Below are 24,954 nucleotides of genomic sequence, written 5' to 3' on the forward strand. Positions count from 1 at the left end.
GCAAGGAAACAGAATATTATTTTCCTTATCAAAATTGATGCCCATTTTCTTACTCTGGCCACTCCTCATAAGGATCCCACGCTAGTGGGGAAAAGGCTTTGGATCTCTGGCTTCTCAATCTGCCCATGGGGTTGGAAAGCTGAGCTAATTTACTGAAACCACTGTGGCTCTGGACAACCTGCATTGTTCCATCAAGATCTTAATTTGATTCAAGATTCAGATTTAATTCAAGAGCTGGGGCAGCATGAATCAGTATCTGGCATTGTTGATCAGGGGATGAGAGTGTTACCATATTTCAGATTTCTAAAAATCTGGTTTTTAGACAAACTTCAAAACAATTATTATAATGGTATCTCCTCATTTTATTTGCCAATAGCAATTCTATGAGGTAGGCTGGATTAAAAAAGAGTGACTGACTCAAAAACTCAATGACTAGGCCAAAGCAACATATACTCAAACTCTCATGCACATCTATGCACATTCAGGAAACACACACAAATTCATGTTCTCTACTGTGCTCCTTCTGAACCCTGTCCCCTTCGCTGCTCATCCCCAATGGTAGTTGTATTAGTAATAGTAGTAGTAGTAATGCTATTAACCATTCCATCTGGAGGAAAGGTGGCATATAGATTGCAATCCTATATTTGCTACCTATTGTATTTAATGGGATTTATTCTTGAGTAGAAGATTGCTCTGTGAATCCACCAAGTGACGCTGCCCTAAAAACACTAAATTCAATAGTTATATATAAAAATCTTAAATAGAATTAAAGCATTCATAAGCAAGGAGCTAACAGTGACCCAAACTCAATAACAAATTGAGAGACCAGAACATCATCAAGTCAGCTGATGGCTTCCATGTGTTAGGAGTGAGCTTATCCCAAGAAGCCCAAACATTTGTGTTCCTTGGCATTTTTGTAAAAGAAGAAAATTATCAACTTGGCTCTGGAACTCATGTTTTGGTTTGTTTGTTTTCTGTAATCTTATGTATCTGGAACAAGACATCCTTTTGTTATTCTGTGCGCGTTCCATGGGACAAGATTCAAATGACTGAGAAGTTATGACTAGGCACATTTATTTCCCCTTTGCCAGCCCAGCCTTCATAGCAGTAGTAGATTGCCAGGAAGCGAGTACAGTACCTTGTCCAAGCTCTCCTTTTATCAGTTTCTCATGGATGAATTCCAGCCACTTCTTGCTCTCCTTGGAGGCATCTTTTGCTCCATTTTCCTGCTAAAGTGTATTTGGTTTCTGAAGTATTTTCTTCCTTACATATGGAATATTTTGCCTCAATCTTATTTTCGTTCAATGGGAGAATGGGCAGGTAAAGGCACTTTCCTTGAACTTTTCTTGTTCTTATATGACAATGTGGAGGGGGGAGACGTTAGCGCAGTGGTAGAAAGTAAGTTTTCCATATGGTTTATCTCTGAAAGTCTGGAGAATTAGACAAAATAAAAAGATGGGAATTTGTTCATTGCTTTGATACAGTGCTACAATGTTCATTGCATTTTCTTTTCTTATTGCAGAGCATATAAAACTATTTCCCTTTATTTGGAAAATGTTTAAATTGGACAAGTAATGGCATGGAGATTTTAAAAGTGGCCATTCCTTTGTGTTATGCAATTTCATAATAATAATTTAATAATAAATTTTCTACTTTTCAATAATGCAGTTGCTGGTTTTTTAGAATGATGTATATATACTTTCATTCCAGTATGATTCTGTAGTTATCCTCATTTTGTATGTGCAAATAAATTTGCCCTTGTCTAAGCAGTAGTTCTTTAATGGTGGGATGCATCCCACAGGCAGTCTAGAGTGTGACACAGGATAAGACTGGAATTTTAACCATTAATGATCATTATCACAGATTGCCTGTAAACACATAAATGCAATTCTTGGGGAAAGAGTGGTGATTTTTGTTGTGATGGTGGCATCTAGATTCTTTGGTAGAGTGATTGGCTGGAGAAGATGTAAAAAGTTGAGAACTACTGGAGGTTTTTTGGAATTTCTCATTCGAATCTGTAAGTATCCTCAGAAGAAAAAACAATGAGCTTATCTTATTAGAGGTTGGTAGGACTGCCATCACAGCCATCTAAGGCTTATGATTGCTGAATTGCCCTAGGGTTTCTTCTAATCTTTTACAATTTCCTTGGCTTGGCTTGGCTTGGCTTGGCTTGGCTTGGCTTGGCTTGGCTTGGCTTGGCTTGGCTTGGCTTGGCTTGGCTTGGCTTGGCTTTTTTCTTTTCTTTTTTCTTTTTGGTATGAAACTTTGCTATCAAACCATTGCAAAGTAAGGTCTTAGAAGGAAACAAATATAAGCATCATGAAATTAAGTTTGCCATCTTATGTGTCCTTACCTAGGAACAAGTCCTAGTGTGATGTTCTCAATCATTAAGAAAAATTAGAGCATTTGCAAAGATGTTATTTGCTATGACTTTATAAAATACCATTGAATTCACCAATATTTATTTTACAGTGAAAAAAGCATAGATTTCCACTTTTAGATATATTGTGATTGGATACATTTTTCCAATATTTTCTATAAATAAGAATATTTTCCTTGCATGAATTTAACTATATATTGAGTTTCTGTAGCACTGTACAGCCCATGAGCTTGGATATGAATGCTATTATCCGTTATCACGTGCAGGAGAAGAATTTTCACTGAGTTCTATTGAGTCCATCTCCTCCTAAAGCAGGATGCATCCCACTTGCATGAAATTAATTGATAATTCATTTCCTTCTGATTTTTGGTATCCAGACATTTACTAGTTTTAGGACAACTTTTGACGTTTTTGTTTGTTTTATATATATAAATTTTTATTAAATGTTTTAAAGCAAAAATAAAAACTAACAAACACTACTACAGAGTAAAGAGAACAAATAAAGAAGAGGAAAGAGAAAAAGAAAAGGTCAAAGGCGCAGAAAGAAAAGATACAAAGAAATAGAAAAAAGAAGCTTCCAATTGTCTTTGCAGCAAATGCAAGTATGATTGCAAAGTTATTGCTTACTCGACGGTTACAAAAAAAGCTTACTTTTTTCTATTATCTAATTTGTTTTCTAATCATCAATACCACAAGTCATAAGTACATTTTTTTCCATTTGATGCAAAAAGTCTATAAGGGGTTTCCAGTCAGCCATAAATGTAGATATTGCCTTTTCTCTAATCAAGGAAGTTGGTCTTTCCACTCCCAAATATAACCTTGGACTGCAATTTAGACAAGTCTTAGAGAAGCAATTTGATTTATGTATATTATAAAACCAAATCACCCAACTCCCCAGTTGCTACTTTCCATGATGTTTCAAAGCTAGTGTAGTAAATACTTTGTCCTAATACGAATTAGAGCAAATGCATTTGCTAGGCCCCTACCTATTTTATCCCTGAAGATGAAGGTGAGTGGGAAATGTGTACATATTAAGATGTGGAAAAAAAAGGATAAGATAACTAAAGTTTATATGCTTTCTTTTTAGTGATCACTGGAGCAGGAGATGGAATTGGAAGAGCCTACTCCTTAGAGGTAGTAAACATGTATATCATGATCAAATATATTGGGCTCAGACAGCTTAGAATATATCCTTAGAATACATGCTTTGTAAACAGTTTATCATTTAATACTGTGCCAAAATTCATCTTCCAACTTCTTGAAACTCTTTCCTTGCCAAAGAGGTGTGAGGTTTTTTTTACTTCATTGGTGGGGTGCTAATGTTATTGTTTCAAGGGGCCAGTAGCTGCTGCTGCTGTGATTGCATTTTTGGTTATATATCATTCCACCAATCTGTCTACCACCTTGGTACCTGCCCACGTGAAGTCATTTGAAAAAAAGAAGTCCTCCCTTCTCTTCACATTTAATTGATATCTGAGAACCAAAGGGGTTACAGATTACTGGTGGGATGGTGGAAAAACTTGCCACTCACCCACATGGCTCAAGCACAACATAAACTAACCCTGCACCTATCCATGAGAATTCATCTAAATTTACATTTGCTTTGGATTTTCTTTTAAAGGCTAATTTCTTTTCCATCAAGTTGCATGAGAACAGGAATACAAAATTCATTTTCAGCATACAACTATTACCTTTACTTTAACACAGAGACAGTCAATTGCCTACAATAATGATCTAGGTTCAGAGAAGCTTGACACAAGCTGGTGGCTACTAAACATGGCTTCAAATCTGGCTATTCAGGAAGTGAATTGAGCTTGTTGCCAATGCTTTCTATAGCATCAGATTCCATGGAGTGAGATGGGAGCCGCCTGTTTGCATAGGATTTTGCCATTGCAACTGAAGGAAGCTGGGACCAATGTTTGATGGAGCAGTCCCAATAACAAACCAGTGAGAACTCAATATGCTTCTTGCGTAGATCTAACACCAAATCTTATAGTACCTTATTTTTATACCAGAAAAAGAATATATTTAATGTGAGAGGAAAATTATTAGTAGCCTTCTATATGTTTCAATGTTAGTTTTGATTGCATTTAATAAAGCCAAGTTAGCTAAAATGTGACCTGTAGGGCAATACCAGGAAATAAGTAAACTTGCAAGACTAAGCAAACTTGCTGATGGGAAAAGATGTGACAGGGACGAATAGAACAGGAAAGTATGGTAAAATTAGCACCAAGGACATTATGAATCAGTTGCTAAACCTAGGAGTCATGTCTGTGGTTTGTGATTTTTGAGGATAAAAGGGATTGCATCTGAAGGGGTCGGGGCCACACGGCTAAACTGTCTTACCTGACCGCTTGCTCGTGATGGTGGGCATTGCAGTGTGAATCTAAGTGAGTACCTTGTATGCTATTGGTTGAATTTTACTTGCTTGTTGAACTAACATTTAATAAAGTTTTTAGAACTTTGAAGTGACTTGTTTTATGGTATGTCTGCCTCCCATGTTTAACGTGGTTTTTTCCCTGACATTAAAAATTTTAAAAGGTAATAAATAAAGTGTTTTGGGTAACCACCCTATGGTGTATACAGTCTTGGGTATTCCAGTTTACAGAGAAGAGAATTTTGAGATCATTTCTGTAGCATAATCATACAAAGTTTGATTGATTATGTGCCATCAAGTCATTTTCAAATTCTAGCAACCACATAGATAGATTTTCTCCATGAAATCATACAAAGAAAACGTGTTAAATTTTATACCACAAATAAATATATATAGGAATAGGCGCTAAGCACCAGATCCATAAAAGCAGGGATCTACCACACTAGACAGGACCCCAGGTGCAGGAAGTGCAGAGAGCCCTCAGAGACAGTCCAACACATAGTGGCAGGGTGTAAGATGCAGGCAGGAACAGCATACATTGAATAACACAACCACGTGGCTGGCATGGTGTACAGGAACAGCTGCACAGCATATGGGCTAGACCCTCCCAAGTCCCGATGGGAGATTCCACAGAAGGTTGTGGAGAATAACACGGCTAAGATCCTGTGGGACTTCCAGATCCAGACGGACAGACAGGCACTGGCCAATCAACCAGACATCATGGTAGTAGACAGTGGTGGTGATAGATGTAGTGGTGCCAAGTGACAGCAACATCAGAAAGAAGGAGCATGAGAAGCTGGAGAAGTACCAGGGCCTGAAGAAGGAACTTGAGGGGATGTGGGAAGTAAAGGCCAAAGTGGTCTCAGTATTGGTAGGAGCAGTCACGGCTGTGACTCCTATGCTGGGAGAGAGGCTCCAACAGATCCCAAGAACAACATCAGAGTTCTCTGTCCAGAAGAGTGCAGTGCTAGGAGCAGCTAAGATACTGCGCAGAACCCTCAAACTCCCAGGCCTCTGGTAGGGGACCCGAGATTGAGGAAGACACGTATCTTCCATAGGGGTAGGAGGGGATATTTTTAAACACACACACACACGCACAGAGAGAGAGAGAGAGAAAGAGAGAGAGAGAGAGAGAGAGAGAAGCTTACACGTGGGCATGAACAGTCTGTCTGGATTTGTACTGCACAGTTAGAACCCTGGCTGTTGCTTTGTACTTCAGCTGTACTCTCCGAAATTCTGGATAACAAAACAAATGCAGCAATCAACCACAGAGTGTAGCAGTGGGAATAAAATAATGCACAAGAACTGAATCTAATTCAAGAGCTGAATTATGTCCGCTACACACACGTGTGTAAACAAGGACATGTACACACACAAGACTGGGTAGTACCAATGGCTGGGGAGCTATTAAGAATAAGATGCTCAGTTCTTCTTAATGGTGGAATTGGTTTTACAGCACTTAAATGAAGTACACTTTTTCACATACGAGGTGCTGTATCAATTCAGCATAAAATTTTAAATATTGCTAAATTTTGTTTTCCAGCTTGCCAGGCATGGATTAAATGTGGTTCTGATTAGCCGATCACTCAAAAACTTGGAGAAGGTAGCCTCTGAAATTGGTAAGTCCCTAAGAAGCAGGAACTTTGCCCAAGATATCTCACCTCCATATTGTAGCCTCACACCAGGAGAATTCTGCAAAAATGATACAAAACAGTGAACAAGCTTTCAAGTTTAATCAGACTGCATATTACATTTAGAGGAGGGGAATGGAGAGGAGTACTGGTTTAATATTGAGGGCACAAAGCCTTAAGTTTTAGAATAATGCGTGGATAAGAATGGCAGACTTAATTCAGTTAAATTCAAGTAAGTGCAATTGTGGAATTTGAATCTTTTTTTTTCCTTATGAATCATCATGGCTTTCTGTATAGGTAGTCCTCACTTACCATCCACATTTGGGACTGGCAGTTCCAGCTGCGGTCATTAAGCAAATCATTGCAGGTTGTTAAGTGCAACATCATGTGACCATGACTTGTGACTTCTTGCTGGTTTCCTAACTGACTTTGCTTGTCAGAAGCTGGTTGTGAAGGTCACAAATGGTGATCACGTGACTGTGGGATGCTGCAACAGTTGTAAATGTATGTTGGTTGCGAAGCACCCAAATGGCGATCACACGACCACAGGCTGCTGTGACCATTGTAAATGCACACTGGTTGCCCAAATCATTATCATGTCACAGTGGAGATGCTGTGATGGCCGCAACCTTAAGAACTGTTCATAAGTCTCCCTTTTCAGCACCATTGTAATCTGAAACAGTCTCTGAATGAGTGGTCAGTAAGCAAGGACTACCTGTATTATGTTTCAAATATCATTGTGATCAACAGATCAAAATATTGCATTCTTTAATTGATTACTATCTTAAAACTATTTTTATTCAGCTAACATGTCATCAGTTAGAGAAGCTTTACAGCAGCAATAGGGGCAACCTTGTCCCATGATTTATCTTCTCCAAGCAAATGCTACTACATCTAACATCAAAATTCCATAAATTGCTGGCAGACAGAAATTGATTTATACATGGCACAATATAGGATCACTTCTTACTATACTTTGTAAGTTCTTATGAAGAACTTACACTTCGTAAGTTTCTTGCTTACTAAGAATTGTGAGACCCTGAAGACCAACATTTATTATTACTAAAGCATAATTCATCTGTTAATCTCTAAAGTAAGGTGCCACAAAATCTGTGTAGCTTTTGCTAAAATAGATTAGATATTTTAGTAAAAGCTACAATGAATTTTGGAAGCTGTTTCTTATTCACTGTATGCCTTCCAGCAGTAAGTATCAAATAATTGAACATTTGCTATAAAGTCATACAGTAACTGCTTCCTAGTGGTTCTGCCATTTTCATAAATAGTAAACTGGCTCCGAATAAGTAAAATGGATATAATGTTCCAGTTTAGGTCCCTGCTCTCATGTGCTCAGATTTAATCTATTTAAACTTAATGCATTTGTAGGTGACAAATTAATAGAGAATACAAAAATCTTCTTTTTCTCCTTTTTCTTCCTCTTCCTCCTTTACAATGCAGAACAAACTACTAGGAGAACTGTGAAAATCATACAAGCTGACTTCACAGAAAATGACATATATGAAAACATTGAAGAAAATCTTCAAGGATTAGAAATTGGAATTTTGGGTAAATTAACCAAGAATATTTTTAAAGAAGTAATTTCAGGTTTTTACATGAATTTTTGGAATTATTATTTAGTAAAGAATAATGAAATCACCAGAAATTAAGCTGGAATCACTTTCCTTTTTATGAATTAGTTAAATGTGACAATTTTTTGAAGATTAAAATCCTGGTAAGTTTTTTTTTTTTAAAGTCATCCATCATTAAAAAGAATCAGTGACAAATCAAAATAATTCGATTTTTTAACTAATATTTTGGTTAGGGAATCTAAGAAAAACCAATTTTGTCAGTTGCCCTTTGTACCTTTTCCCAGCTATCCCAAAATGCTGCAGTTGCCATTGAATTTCAAAATGCAAGGAATTTGCAGGCTTCAAATGGTTCTCTTAGTCAGTCCCCCCTCATGGACAATGCCATCCACACATTGTCCAATCACAGGCTTATTGGAGTTCAGTCCATTGCAGAGAACAAAACACCTCAATTCAAGTTAAGCAGTAACTGAATCATGGCAGTGCTATGCACAAGACTGTGATTGCACTGGATTCCCAGGAAGGCCTCTTCTAAATTTTTTTTTATTTATTTATTTATTTATTTATTTACAGGACTTATATGGCCACCTGTCTCATACAATGAGTCCAGGCAGCAAACAACAATCCATAAAACATAGTTAAAAGCAAAGGTACCCTTCCCCCTAGGTGCCAGACCAAACATCCTCACAGCTCAAACCACATCCTAGCCCAATGCTTGGGGGAAGAGCCAGGTCTTCACAGCCCTCCAGTAGGCTAAAAGGATATGGATCTCTCTGATTTTTGAACAGTGGGAGACTGTTCCAAAAGACTGGGGTGGCCACTGAGAAGGCACACCTCCGAGGTCCGATTAGATGGCAACATTTACAGGAGGGGACCTGGAGTGCACCCCCCCCATCTATTCTAGTAGGACAGGCAGATACCCTCAGGGACAAGCAGTCCTGCAAATAACCTGGCCCTATGCCATGTAGGGCTTTAAAGGTAATAACCAGCACCTTGAATTGCACCCAGAAAGCAACTGGAAGCCAGTGCAGCTCAAGCAGCAGTGGTGTTACTCAGGTGAACCATGGGGAACCCAAAAGTGTGTGTGCTGCTACATTCTGGACCAGTTGCAACTTCTGGATGGTCTTCAAGGGCAGTCCCATGTAGAGAGCATTGCAGTAATCTAAACAGGAGGTGATTAAGGCATGGGTGACTGTGAGCAAGGCCTCCCAGTCCAGGAATGGGTATACTTGGTGCACAAGATGGATTTGTGCAAAGGACCCCCTGGCCACGGCTGCTATCTACTCTTCCAGCAGGAGCCATGAGTCCAAGAGGACCCCCAAATTGCACACCAGATCTGTACGGGAGTATGTTACCCCACCCAGAGTCAGAGATGTCAACTCCCCTGACCTGGGGGGCCAAAACCTACAACCACTCTATCTTGCTAGGGTTGAGTCGCAGCCAGTTTCTCCCCATCCAGGTTCTTATAGCCTCCAAGCACTGAGCCAACACCTGAACAGCATCACTTGGCCAGCATGGGGTAGACATGTATAATTGGGTATTATCAACATTCCAAACCCCATACCAGCAGATGTCCTCTCCCAGCAGCTTCATATAGATGTTAAATAGGCAGGGAGAGAGACTTAAGCCCAGAGGCACCCCAAATAATAGGGACCTAGGGCTGGACCTCTCCTCCCCCACCAGCATTGACTGGTACCAGCTGCAGAGAAAGGAGGAGAACCACTGCAAAACAGTGCCCCCACTCCCAGCCCCCAGAGCCAGTCCAGCAAGATACCATGGTCAATGGTATTAAAAACTGCTGAGAGATCCAAAAGGGCCAGGATGGACACACCACCCCCATCCCGAGACCTCCAAAGGTCATCCAGAAGTGCAGCCAATGCTGTCTCAGTACTATAGCCCAGCCTGAATCCTGACTGAAAAGGGTCCAGATAAATTACTCAGCAAAACATTGTGTGTGATAGTTACTCTTCTTATATCCTCTAAATTTGCATACCATTAAATTGGTCTTCAGCAGACAGACATGGTTGATCTGACATTAGTGTTATTAGAAGACAACAGTCAACAATCATGTCTATCTGAACAAATTCTGTGGGTACTCTATCTTCAGGAAAAAGCATCTTAAACCAGGGTTGGGAACCTGTGTAGTGAGCTGGTTATTTCACCAAAAGAGACAGGGGCAAAAATGTTGAGGTCTTCTCTTTCATTTTTCAGTAGAGAAAGAAACTGGGACTTTGTCTTTTAAAAATGCCAATGCAACCTAGGAGGCAGGAGCTCTGGAGACCAAAAGAGTGGGGCTCTGGGCTGCATGTGATCCAGGGGTCCTAGTGGTTCCACTTAACTCAGGGTTCCTCAACCTTGGCGACTTGAAGATGTGTGGACTTCAACTCCTAGAATTCCCCCCACCCACCCATGCTGGCTGGGGAATTCTGGGAGTTGAAGTCCACACATCTTCAAGTCGCCAAGGTTGAGGAACCCTGACTTAACTTCATCATTCTAAATTGCCGCTCTTCTTTTTTGTTAGTTAACAATGTTGGGATGCTTCCTAATCGCTTTCCATGCCATTTTCTTAATATTCCAGACAAAGATAAGGTAAGGATTCTTCTATGATAGTAATAAAGCTCATGTGTTTGTCTTTTCACACAGAATGTTGTATCAGCCCCACTAGGTAGATCAGACCAGAAAATCAACTCCACAGGGACAATAGAATTATACTTCATTGAGATAGGCTATAACAACAGACTATTGTAAGCCTGATTGTGCTTTACCTCCCCTCCTTCTTATACCCCAGTGAATCAAGGAGGGGTAAGCCTGGACCACTTCCCAAATATTATCTTGCTTCTCAGGGTGTAAAGAATATTTCAGCCCAATTTTCCTATGTAACAGTTTTTGCATATTTCTGTCGAGGTCATCTATATTCTCTACAGTAGGGGGCTACTTTCTGTTGAAGTAAATAGGTAGACAGTAAACAAGTTTTCTAAATTTGATTGAAGCTTGATTCACATTTGGGTGTGTTTTTTTTTTGCTTTTTTTGTTTTTTGATGAAGTTTTGATTGGAATCAAACAAGGGTCTCTTTTGGGTCTGTGAACACAACTGGATGTTTGAGGAAGTGTAATGGGACCTTCACAAAATGGCTGTTTTGGATTATAGGCAATCAAGATGTTTATTTCTGCAACAAAACACCAATTTCATAGAAAGAAAAGGTGTTAGGTTGGGGAAGATTAACCTATGTAACTGTTAGGGGCCCACTGGTGTCATAACTCTGCTGCTCCAGACAAGCCATCTTGCTAAATAATGGTTGGGTTATCTTGTACAAGCAAATGAATCCTCAGAGTAGGAAGGCTCCTGCACCTCAGCTGGGAACAGGTTCTTAAATGTCTCATTCTAGGAACTGGGGTCAAACTGAATTTTCTGAGTACCTTGTCTTCTTCAAATCATCAAAACTGTCATGTAATCCATTTATTGTTCTCAACAGGACCTCATTAACTGCAATATCATGTCTGTCACTAAGGTATGTATTACAGACTAGCTCAGCTCATATGTTTGCTTGCCAAAAAAATAAGGGGTAACATTTGAACTGAACATAAAGAAACACAGACATGGACAATATCTGGCCCTCCAGAAGTTACTGGATTGTAGCTCTTTGTCATCTCTTGAGACTGGCCTTGCAGACTAAGGCTGATAGGAAGGACTGCTCATAAGATCTGGAGAGCTATATTGGGGTGCTCACAGCAAACGGAGATTTTATCAAAATGACAAAAAGAGTGTCATGACATCCTGATAAACCATTGCCCCCTACTTACTTGCATGTGAAATCACAAGTACAAAGGGGCATAATTTGCATTGTGACATTACTAGGCAAATGTTGTCACTTGCCTCGCTTGCCATCTGCAGATGCCTATGGGCCATATGTTCCCCATTATCTTTGGGTAATCTAATCTATAATCTAATCTAATCCAATCTAATCTAAATCTCACAATTCCCTATTTCCCCAGCTTCCATTTCTTGAAGTACCCAACTCAGCCTATCTAATGATGGGTTCAATCCTGCTAGACCAATCTCATTTTTTTTCCAGCCCTACTCCTTGCACTTACTCACCTCTTCTCTTTCTGTTGTTTCATTGGCATCCAAGGACTTTCTGGTCCTGTGCTTTGTCTTTGGAAACTCTTTATGCTTGTTTCCTTCCTCCCTTGGATGTTGGAATATATGACATCGGAACGGGTAACCTCCTAGGACAGGGTTCCTCAACCTTGGCAACTTTAAGACGGGTAGACTTCAACTTCCAGAATTCTCCTTGCTGGCTGGGGAATTCTGGGAGTTGAAATCCACCCATCTTAAAGTTGCCAAGGTTGAGGAACCCTGTCCTAGGATAGTGGTGTACAAAACTGAACATGGATAGTGTGTGATAGCAAAACAAAACATTTAAAGCTGGACATACCCATACCCATCATATCAATACAATTGAAGCCATTTTTAGTGATAAATATGTGAAAATAGGTTTATTAGTATCCTTGTTTATCATTCAGCTGTAGGCAGTGTCAGAACATGTAGACTTTCACTGGCATAATTTTTCACAATGTTCTTTTTAAAACAAAACAGGTGCTTTAAGACCCCAACAGGCTTAAAACCTGTACCTCACCTCTGAACCCCACACAAAATGGCTAGATTTCTTTTTTAAGCATGTCTCCTTCTATAGACAAATTGTTTGTCCCTGGCTTTAATCAGCTGAGGTTTATGTAAAGATGAAGTCCTGGTTTTAGTTTTCTTAGCCAGTGGACACTAGTAAGTCTGTTCTTGTGAATCTGTCTTAAGTCTTTTCTTTGTGTACAATTGCTTTACTTCAGTTGAAAGATCACTGGCTGGGTTTTCTCCCTTCCAGAAGTACTATAATGCAACATTTAATTATTGTCTCTTTTTCCTGGCAAAACTAGAGTTTGTTTCTTAGTAATTTGGGACAGCAGCTTAACCTGAACTGATATAATGTTCACTGCAGTATCAGCTGATAACATGACACTAAAGCCTTTGCTATCACACTTCCTTCTGAGCTGTCAGGAAAAGCTGCTTAAGCTTTGTGTTTACAAGGTGTCACAAACCTCTTTAAGTGATTTGAAATGCTTTTTTTCCCCCCTAAACAGATTCTGACAGCTGCTGTTTGCTATTTGTTCAAACACTTCACTCCAAACCAGTGAAAGATGCAAAACATTTTGGTTGCTGTATGCCTTTCTAAATAGGCACTTTGATTTTAGATTCGACAAATTGTCAAAAATGCCATTCAGCACAGCATTTTTTTTAGAGATAGGGCCCTTCCATGTTGCCAAGCCTGCTTTTTTCACTTAACTGATTTTTCTTTCTAGTAAGAAAAATATAGTAGAAAATCTGGACGTTTAAAAGCAGGCAACAATTGCGCAATAAAAACCTTATCTGGAAGCATCCATGGAAAGCTTGGACTATCATTTCTCATTAGTTTACTTTAACCAGAATATAAGAGTCTTTTCTAGTTACTTGAACCCATACCTTTTAGGGTGGAGGGCACATCTGAAATGTTGAGAAATGTTGTGGATGCTCCAATGGTTTTCATGATGGACTTGGCCAGTCACAAAACAACCATGTACCAGGAAAAAAAACAACTAATGATGTTGCTCTCCAACTCTTTCTCTTCCTCCGCAAGATGCTCTCAACTACATTTTGTTTTGTTTTGCTTTGCTTAGTTTTGTTTGCAGAAGGGCATATTTCTACAAAACCAGTGGGATGCAGTCACCCACTAACTTTATTTTCTAAGAATACCTATCAGGCCCATATAAGCTTTGGAAGCATGTGTGTGTGTATGTGTGTGTGTGTGTGTGAGAGAGAGAGAGAGAGAGAGAAAGAGAGAGAGAGAGAGAATTGCTCGCAACTGGTTCTTTGCTTTGTAACATGCCATCAACCCCCTTTTTTAATATGAAAATATCGTAAAAAATATATCAGTGGAACAGACGGCTAATAGGTACCAACCAAAGGTACCTGTAGGCAATGATGCCCATGGGCACTGCATTATCTATCCCACCTTTAACCTATCGTTTACTCTGTTTTGTCTAGTGTTGAATCTCAGTTTCTATTTGTGGTGTCATTCTCATACCATGGCTTCCAAAAACCATGAAAAATGAAGATTGTTACAGTTAAAACTTAAGATTGTTTTCTCTCCACTCTTTGTGGCTTGCTTCTTCAGCAATTTCTTTTTGCAAATAGAGGAGCAGGAAAAAGGAAGCTTTGATACGTGACTGATATGCATAAACCAAAAGGAGTATAAATTATATGGTCTTTCTTTCCCCAACTTGAGGAATCTCCAAAGATTTCAGCTCTTGATATTTCCCAGCCACCAAGGGCATGCCATGCCATGCCATGCCATGCCATGCCATGCCATGCCATGCCATGCCATGCCATGCCATGCCATGCCATGCCATGCCATGCCATGCCATTCCAATCTATACATTTGCAGATAGCCCAGATTTGGGAAAGATGATGTAAACAGAGGCTGGATGACCATCTGTTAAAGGGGCTGCACTTTCAAAAGACTTGTATTGAGGGACTTCCAGGGAAGAAATGGCGAACTGAAGATGGCTCCACTAAAAGTAGAGTTGACAACCACGGCAGAATGAAGAGCCAGCAAGTAGACCAGTCTTCATAATTCCTCTCCAGACAAGGAAAGGACTTGAAATCACCCACAAGGGCTCCAGACAGTTGCTCCTCTGTAGTCTCCAGACAGTAGTCTCCAGCGGGTCTCCAGCGGGTTTAGATCTCTGGGAGATGAGAGAATAGCCATCTTGTTGCCTTCAAAAGGACACTGGGTTCGCATACTTCCCTTTCTAATCACTTTCAGAAATTGCTTGTAACTGCTTTTCAGCTATTAGGAACCTTTTGATTGACAAGCTTGACATCACCAGGTGAGTTTCCTTCAATCCTTAACAAAGGAAGATTTAAATACAAGTTTAAGGACTTTAAAAAAATTCTTTTGGAATAAACAGCAAAAGGGTGATTAGAACTTTGATTTTGGAAAGTTACAAACAGACTAGGGGTGCAGATGGATTTGAAATAAGATTTTGGAATTAATCATAAAAATCCTTCCTGTAGGTAAATGCTTTTGTTTTGAATTCTCTTAGAAAAACATGATAGGATGAGACTTTGGAGGTTTGACACTAAAGGAAACCAGAAGGAACTAAATAAATATTATAATTAAAGGAGAAGAACACTTAAATTTGACTTACTAATACAGAATGGAGCTAAATATTTTAACATTGGACATATTGAAGGATATTTTTGAACAATGGACCCAGAAGTTAGTTTTAAGACTGTCTGCCAGTATAGGTAGACTGTGTTTAAAATATGTTATGGAAGAGGAACAGGTTTTACCAGAGAAAACAGACTGATCTGAAAGTGGATTTAAAAATGGCAGGCTACAAGAATGATATGGAGAAAGATGCTATGCTGGTCATACAAATGAAACTGGTGAAAATGATGCCTTAATAATTAAAAGGGATATACAAAAAACAAACCAAGATAGTGATCTGGATAATTTTCCTATATTGCATTTAGAAAAGACACTTGTTAAAGCTTTGAAGAATTTTGTGAGAAGGGACAAAGAAAAAATGAAAAGAAAAGAGTTCTAGGACATTATTTGAAAGGACTAAAGATCAAGATTATTAGAAGTAAAAAGAAGGAATATAAAGTTAGTTTATTTGATTAAGGTTAAAATAGATACATTGTTATCTCTAGTAACCCTTAATGGACTTTTGCTGATCAGGACTGAAACAACGAGGCTTTAAGGATTTGTTTATAGATAAGAGATGGGATATAGAAGAAGAGAGCATTTGTTGTATTTTAAGAGAAGGTGATAAGTTTCTAAAATTGTTTATACATTGTGATGAAGGAGGAAGCCATTTCTTTATATATTTCTTTTCTTTTTCTTTACTATATTCTTATTTTTTTTCTTTTCTATTTTTCTTTCTATTTTTTTCTTTTCTGCACTTTCTATTTTTTCTTTTTATTCTTTTATTTTTTTTAGTTTGCATTAGTTTTTATTTTTTTTAATTGTAATTTTTAATAAAAGTACTATAAAAAAAAGACTTGTATTGAGGAGGGCATGATCTTCATGGGACCTTGTGACTCAACAATTCTATAAATATTTTCAGGCAGTGAGGTACTTTATTTCAAAAGAAAAGAAAAAAATTAAAACACACACAGAGACACACACATATATACACATACACACATGGTCAGTATCTAATTTTGGACATCAGTTTATACCGTTTAGGGCATTGCAGGGGCTGTATTGCCAATGTTTCCTGCATTGTCTCAAACAAGCTATGCAATACAGTTCTGACTATACTTTTTTTTTTTTTAGATGACGCGAATAGTTTTGAAACAAATGGTGGCAAGGTAAAGCAATTTCCTATATTACAATATATTTATTTGCTTGTTTATTGTTTTTCTTCAGCAAAACTTTTCGATTTTAATGAACTTTGGGCTGATTTTGGTTGGCATAAATTACACAGTTTTCCAGAGTACTGCATGATCATGAGCCAGACATTAGGCCATATCACAGTAGCAATGTATGTAGCCCTTCCAGTATCATAGAAAGGATGTTCCATGGGAATTTTCTTCTCTCCATAAATTAAGCATTTGCACCCTGCTAATTAACTACAAATTCACCAGGAATGTGAATCTATTAGGTAATGTTATTCTAGCAGTTTGCAGGTTGGCCTTGAAGGATACACAATATGGTAGGTTTTTGACTATGAATTTCCCCAGAAATCAAATGGAGGACGGGGATCTTGTAGTCCTTGCCTTATGTGAAATCTAAATATATGAGTGTAAATACTTGTTAGCTCAAGGAAACGCTATAAATCTATAATGAACTTTCTAAGAAAATTGAGCTTGGGTAAATACTGGCATCCCTGAAACCTGTGTAAGCACAATATGAGTTTACTGCATGCAAGATATCTAAAAGTTATTTTCATGTTATATTGCAGAAAAAAAGGTCTGATTCTTAACCTTTCATCAGCCATTGGCACCTTTCCTTGTCCTTTATATGCAATCTATTCTGCCTCTAAGGTATGACTTTAATGTTTTTTGTATTTCAGATTTTATCTATTGTTATCAGTTTTATGAGACTAAAAATACATTGCCAGGATGGAGTTAGACTGTGATCCTAGGATTCCTAAAGGGAGATCCCAACGCTATACAATATTTCTGATGTTCTTCTCTAAAAGCTGAGATCAGACATCATATACTGTACCTCCTTTGCAAGACTGTGAAGAACTCTGCAAAGGTTATTCAGAGTCCTGACGCTAGAGAAACCAAAAAGGAGGCATTCAGGGAAAAGGAGTGGGGGAGTGACAGATCCAAAGCTCTCCTCTTTCCCTGATACGCTCTCAGAAGAGTGAAAAAATTGTGTCTGTCCAAGATATACCATTAAAGCCAATGGGAGGGAAAGTGTTTTATTTTCCTCCCACAAATGGATGAAATAGGAACATAGGACAACTCCCCACCCACCCACATACACATTTACTTACCGGTCTGCTAGCACAAACTGAGCAAGACAGAAGAAAAGGTGGCAACTCTGTCTCAAGTGTATTTTTGTTTTAATCCCAAGCTACTTTTTAAAAAAAAAAGCTACCAGAAAAGGAGTATGACTTGTCCAAAATTGGAGGGGGAGAATTGGGTGAACTGTGTGAGTTTTATTTTAGGCCCTTTTATTTGAGCCTTTTTTATGTAGCTCAGGGTACAGTTCAATCCTGAGCTACATATATTCTCTTCTATTGGAACCTTTTATCTTTCTTCCCCAGATCCAGGCATTATTATAATAATACAGTTTGTTCACATGTGCCAGTTCTTAAATTATTACCCTTTTTTTCAAACATTCATTTGGAATACCTGGACATGTTAGCTGTACAGATAAATCCCAGCTGACTGGAGAGAGAGAATGACAGATCTTTATATACTCCGCTCTCTTGTGATTGGGATTCCTGACTATCCCTGTGTTCCTACTTCACATATTTGTTGTGAATGTCTCAAGGGGTCATTTATATCTGAGTTAACTGAACTTGGGGACAATCTTTCTCTATTCTCAATAGGAAAGAACTATTCAGCAATAACACCGAGTAGTGATAGGAAGAAAAAAATGCAAGATTTTTAAAAAGGGCCCTGGATGAAATCAGATTTTAGTTCTGTCAAATAATAATTTGATAAATGCATGCAATTAAAGTTGTATTTTTTAAATCTGTCCCTTGATTTCTCTGTAATTCTGTCTAGGCTTTTGTATATACATTTTCCAAAGCACTTCAAGTGGAATATAAGCCAAAAGGAATTGTGATACAGGTAATAATATTTCTTTTTTCTTTTTGCAATAAGCATCAAATTAAATCAATGGAATAGATTAATGTTGGGGGCTTTGGATATTTTTATCATTTTTTTCTTTCCTCCTACTTATAAGAACTCCTCCTTTTCTCTTCTTTATGTCTTCATACATTTTTTTCTAATAAAGTATGAACATTGTATAATTTACAAAATCTTCTGGAATGTGAAGCTGTGGCTGTTATTTTGCTCTTCATTTCAGGCAGTGACTCCCTTTGCTGTTTCTACTCCAATGATCATGAATAAGGAGCCCAATCTAATCACCAAGACAGCAGAAGACTTTGCGCGAGAGTCATTGAGCTATGTTACATTTGGTGATGAGACGTTTGGATGCTTAGCCCATGAAATCCTGGTAATTCGGTTATGAACTTGAATTGGATTGCAAAACTACTAGTGCTTTCCTCTAGCAGCATATTGTAGAAGGAAGACTGTGTTAGTCTATGGTAGCCAAAAACCAGAGGGAGTCTGGTAGCATTTTTTCCAACTAATACATTTTATTAAAAGGCATAAGATGATGATCACATCTGATGAAGCAAGTTGCAGCTCATGCCTTTTATTAAATTTGTTAATCTGAAAAGGTGCAAGAGATTCCTTCTGATTTTTAGCTAGCAGCATATGTGACACTGATGCTCTAACCCTTTAATTTTAGCCTTCAGTAACACACATTCCAAAACTACCCAATGTTTTCTCAGGAAGAAGCCCGCTGGCCTGCCCATATATTATATAGTTGTATATGGCCATACAACCACATTGGATTATTGAGTTTTGTGAAGAATCCTATCACAGAAGTAAAATCACCTCTTGCCTCTTATTTCAGTTAAAAAAAAAAAGACTTCTGAAAATTAGATGGGACCCTTATGGACTGTAAAAAAGCTGAGACCCATGTATGGTGCAGAGGCTTGTGGTTGCTCAGTCTTACTTTAGATAATACATTTTGTATTGTGCCATATTGAAGGAAACTTTAGATCTTTGTGGTGCTCCATTGAATCCATATTGGATTTGCATCTGAATGTTGATCACACTATAATGATGAAGGATCTATAACTTATGCCATATGCTTTGCATGTAGAAAATCCCAGGTTCTTTGTAGCCAGACAATTCCTGGCATTTTCAGTTAAAGAAGGATCTTGGCTATCAGTGATAGGAAAGACATCTTCTTAATACTTTCCATATGTGATGAACTTTAATGACCATAAATGCCAACCAGCATAATTGTTTACTGTGCTGCCTAGGTATTATGGCAATGGGAATCCAAAACATCTCGATGACACAAGGTTATCCCAGTCTCTATTTGAATTAGAATATACAATGCTGGACCAGAAAGACAGCTAATCTGTTAGAAGCTTGCTGAGAGCTGAGCTGAATCATGAAAGTATAGCAAGAATATAAGCCTTGCAGTGTATTGTTAGAAGTATTTTCACTACCAGGGAAAGGTGTTAAATATACCACAGTAAGTTGGTTGCATTTGGGTGCCATGCATGACAATGCCTGTGATGGGAGATTTGAAGCTCTGCCTCTGACCACAAAATGCCTTAAGCTTAATCCTGATACTGTGGAGCAAATGTTGTCTTGTTCTATCTTATAAAAGTATAAGACCATACCTGGAGTCTTAATTTTTTCCCCTCTCCTTCTTCTTTTGATAAAGGCACGGTTTGTACAGTGTATTCCTTTTTCATTGCTCCAGAGCAACAAAGTACAAGAAACTGTGATATGTCATCTGATGGAACATTCCAAAAGTACCTGATTAACCCTTATGCATCTCAGCGTGAGCCTGCCTTGATGATCTGGTATGAATTATAGCAGCAGTAAACTTGATTAATTGAAAGATTTTTAAATATGCATAAAAAGAGCCCTTCAATCTCTTTTTAAGAAAATATCATGTATTAATTTCTGCTTCGCTTATCCATTTTTGTTTCTTGCAGTATTTGCTGATGCATATTTTTAAGCACTTCTATTTTCATCATGATCTATACTGTTGATTTGATTTTCACAATGGCTTTAGTGGGAAATAATTGTGTATAATTACTTTGGGGAAAGTTCACAGTGTATTAGATATGAATAAAAGCAAATAGGTTAATGAATATTTAGTATGTGTCTTATCAGCAAATCAGAGCTGATTGTCATATAATTTTAGTCAATTATTTGATTTCATTTGTATGTGAACAAAAGTGATCATTCAAGCTAAAAGAAAATACTTACCTTTTTAAATGATATTTCATTCCAGGTATCATTTTAGAAGAAATGGAGATAACTTTTTAAATATAGTACTTATCATCTGCGGTCCTTCTATTTCTTTAAAATAATATACCATCTCCTTGGTTTATTTAACCAATACTCTCAATTAAATTGACCAAATAAATTAAAACCTCAGTTTAATGGATTAATAGGGTAAAAAGAGTATATGTTAAAGCATAATGTCTGTTACATGGTGAACAAGATCACACTATATACTGCATAAGCAATGTAATGCATACAATATTGTATTGTTATTTCAGACAACAATACAAAGTAAATATTTTGTAATCTTCCAATTTTATTTCTTTTATTTTAACCTATTTTAAAGTAGTATATAACAATGAATCTCCATAACTGAGAATAGGCAGCACATTTTGTCCAAGCTGATTTGCCAAACAATTGACTTTTCTGTTGTTTGAGACAAAGTCTGTTATTGCCTGAAAATTCAGATCCAGCAGATTTTGCCCATGTAGTCTGACCTCCACTAAACCAAGGTCCTATATCTTCAGCCTAGGACAGTGAGCCAATATAAAGGCCCCACTGACCTTAGGGCCCCCTGTCTAAGATCTATAACAGGTATTAAAATATATTGTTGATTATAACTAACAGGAAGATTTGGCACTCAGGCATGCTTATATTATTTGCATTCAGTAATCTGGAAATAAGATTTTCTGCCAGTTTAGGGGGATGGAAATCCAAATCATCATGTTATTGATGTAACAATTAAACAAAAGTAAGGTGAAAGTACAATCTTGTCTGAGACCTGCCTTTTTTCCGCATACTGGGGTCTTTGATGACGAAGATTAGCAGCCAGCTTCAAAATGCTTGGCAGGGTTAGGAATGTAGAAATATTGCTGGGTGGAAATGCCCTATGAAGTCTTTCTTGACCACATGCATTTTCGGCAGCTTAATAAATATTGATTACAAGCCACTTGCTTTCTTTTTTGCTTTTGTAACTTCTTTTTTTCATTTGAAACCCAAAAAATCAGCACACAAAGTGATAATTAAAATAGATATGTGCTGATAACATCCATACCTGTTGGGAAAGAATTAGCATTAGGTTGGGGTTTTTTAATCAAGGTCTATTTCTGGGTTGGTTGGTTCATTCTTCCTTGTCTTCAGCTGTAGCTTGGTTGAAAATTCTGTAATTCATAGTGTCCATAAGATAATATATGGTTGTAACTCACTAGGTTGAATGGGTTGGAAAAAGTGTTAAGGAACTGGAAATGTTCAAGGTCTCTCCCCCCCTTTTTTTTTTACACTGTCAACACACACATAAATCACTTATCCCATTTTTTCATTAATTGGTCTCTTTTATTGCCATCCTGACATGTGAAGATGTAAGAGAATGTTTATATAAACATACCTCAGTATCTCAGATAGTACAATGAAGGTCAGACTTGCTACTTTAAAGATATAGCTGGCCCCTCCATTCTTTTCCTCCTCCTCCTCCTCCTCCTCCTCCTCCTCTGAGCAAACATTGAGGAAATCAGTATCTTTCAGTAAATGGGCATTAATTGTTTGGGGCTACAAAATCAGTGCTCTGTATTGGGTTTTGCAATAAAAGATCTGTTCAGACAACTAAATCCTTTCCTGGCAAGATAATTTGCAAGACCTGTGCATATGTGATAGAATCAGATCATGAAAATAGGTGGGGGAGCCAATGCTGAGTGAGACTACACTAGGGACAGAGCGTTAGTCCTCATTTTTGACTTTTAATGTAGATAAAATCTCTGCTTATTTTTGAGTAATGGAAAAAAGAGGTAGCTGCTAGTAATGTCTTTAATTTTAATTAAACTGTGGTTAATTCTATGATGCTAAAGAATCCCATAGTCTGTGGACAATAAACCTTTGTTTATTGTCCCAAACATGCCTATAAACATGTTTCTTGGGTCTCAAACTCCCTTCCTTCTACTTGTTTAGCAGCATACACCTAATACTTAACAAATCAAGACATTATCAAGGAAGCCATCGACTGAAGGCATTCAGACCAATCCTGTAGCTCTGTCCTGTCATACTACAGAACATAAAAAGGAGCTTTATGACATCTCCAGAGCTACTTGTTGATTTTTATCAAGAGACTCAAGACACAGAGAAACAAATGTAGACTTATGGCTTTTATTGTTCAATTTTTGAACTAAAAGCTCCATTCACACATGCATTCTTGCGTATTTCACATTTTAGCTGGCCAGGCCAGGCTTGAGTTCCAGAAGAATTTAGGTGGAATGGCTGAATAAAACATTTAATATATGCAATCGCTTCAAAAGACTACTTGTCCCATACACCTTTGCACAGACCCACCTTGGTATTTTTCTCATACCAGCTGATATTTTTCCATTGCCTCATCCAGTTCACATGGACATATTTCTTGCTTTGAATATAATTTTCACCTTCTTGTGTTTTCTTTGAAGTCATAGTTCTCTACATGCTATGTAGACTAACCTCTTCCAGAAGAATCCTTCTGAATCTATATCCTGCTTTGAGTGGATCTCATGTACTCCACCTTATATATGGGTCTAATCACAGACATATATTGTATAAAGCTATACATTACCACTATACTATGGCATTATATAATGCATTCTTGGCATCATATGCTAGTGACAATATATTGGCAATGATATATGGATATTTAATATATTCAAAATATATTCAACCTACAAAACTGCAGCTATTAGTTGCTCAGCTTGTCTGAATACTCCCATCACATCCATATGTTTTATTAATTTCATGTTCAAATAGAACCATTTTGAAAATTCATGTGGATTTAATAATGTTAATTATATAGCATCCAGAGAGATAATTATGGAAGGAATGGAAATGACTCCTTAATTGAACTGGATTCACTAAGCCAGCAGTCCCCAGGTTTTTTGGTAAATGGGATGTTTGGAATTTTGAAAGCATCTCATGGGTATTAGGGCTGCCTTTAAAGAGTCAGGACTGTCCATTCATGAAATGGCTGCCATGGTGCCATAGCAATAGTCATTTGAAAAGAAAAGCAGGGGTGGGAAGTAGAAGGAAGGGAGTTTGAGACCCAAGAAACATGTTTATAGGCATTATGTTTGGGACACCAGAACTTCATTGGGCTCTTTGTCACCATCTCTGCTGGGCTTAAAATATTGACCTATAAGGCACTTAAGATTGTTTAACCTTGTGTATGTATGTGCACACATGAGCCTTCATGGCTGGAGAAGACTTGAACCTGAGTCTCCCCAGTTCTAGTCCAGCACTTTTAAGACTATACCACATTGTGTGTAATGTGAATTGCCAGTTTATTTGCTAAGCCAGGAATGCGGGGAAAAAACACAGATGAGAGCCTGGACACTACTCCTTTGATATTTGTCACACATGATTAATTATTTATGAAAACAGCATATGGAATTTATCTTCTGTTATAGCCCATCTGTGCTGGTAATTTGTTATTCACTATCTGAGAAAAAGGTTGACTGGTTCAATATACTGTATCTGTGTGTGTGTGTGTGCACACGCGTGCATCACAGTTTCCTGTGGCTACTTTATTGTGCTGCCATGCTATTACTTGTAAAAACCTCTGCAAAAAAATCACAAGAATTTGGGCCCTGATGGTGGAATGTTGCATGTATTTTTGGAAAAGTCCTTCTGAAAAGTAACTGCAGGATTAACAAGACAGGCAGTCTACTATTTCACTTGATAATTGGATACATTAAGCCCAGATTTCTTGCCAAATACGATAACAATTATAACAAAATAATGAAAAATGTAGTTTGATCTTTTCTCACGTTAGCCTAAAATCTTCATATCACTTGACCTTGTTAGTGAAAATGGATGTAGAGCCAGAAAGCTTTATCATAATATGAAAGTAATGCCACTATTATTCTGTTTTAATCTTCTCTAACTGGTTGCCCTCCAGATAGGTTGAACTAAATAGTTGCCATTGTTCCCATTTATCATGCTGCCTGGATATGATTGGAGGTGTAGTCTTACAAGAACAATTTCTGCTCTCAGAGATGTACTCTTCTTGGATTTAACAGGACCAAAGGCTGGCTCTTATTGCAAAATCATCACAACCACAATTATAATACATTCTTCATTTCTGTAGACCTTCTGTGTACATCTCCAAAAGTTGTTACCAAATTGTGATATTTCAAAAACAGTGACAGAGGGGGAATTGATTAAATACTGGAGAGTAATCATTTTAACTGTATTTAATTTCAATTAAATGTAAATCTAATCAAGCTTACTTTTTGACCTGACTCCAGAGTTTACTTTTTACAGTGCAGCTACTGGGAAGCCCCTCAAAGGCCAAGTTCAGTCCAATCCAGGAAAAAATGCCGCCTCTGGGCTGGAAAATATTCCAGTTTCTGGTCCATTAGTTAATTAAC

At 37.8% G+C, this 24,954-nt stretch overlaps 1 protein-coding gene across 1 annotated transcript; it reads left to right on the forward strand.

Moving 5' to 3' along the window:
* Nucleotides 1–1,169: 1,169 nt before the first annotated feature.
* Nucleotides 1,170–20,169, forward strand: HSD17B3 (hydroxysteroid 17-beta dehydrogenase 3). Its single transcript, XM_007439145.2, has 11 exons — nt 1,170–1,320; nt 3,468–3,514; nt 6,301–6,376; nt 7,844–7,951; nt 10,493–10,560; nt 11,445–11,480; nt 16,347–16,381; nt 16,975–17,056; nt 18,257–18,322; nt 18,561–18,710; nt 20,004–20,169. Exons 1-11 carry the CDS (start codon nt 1,170–1,172, stop codon nt 20,100–20,102), a joined length of 918 nt encoding a protein of 305 aa, XP_007439207.2. The 3' UTR covers nt 20,103–20,169.
* Nucleotides 20,170–24,954: the final 4,785 nt, after the last annotated feature.

The sequence above is a fragment of the Python bivittatus genome, unplaced genomic scaffold (assembly GCF_059951505.1).
Source record: "Python bivittatus isolate LINGU-HERP-01145 unplaced genomic scaffold, Pbiv_v1 ctg000850_np1212, whole genome shotgun sequence".
In the NCBI taxonomy this organism is placed as follows: domain Eukaryota; kingdom Metazoa; phylum Chordata; class Lepidosauria; order Squamata; family Pythonidae; genus Python; species Python bivittatus.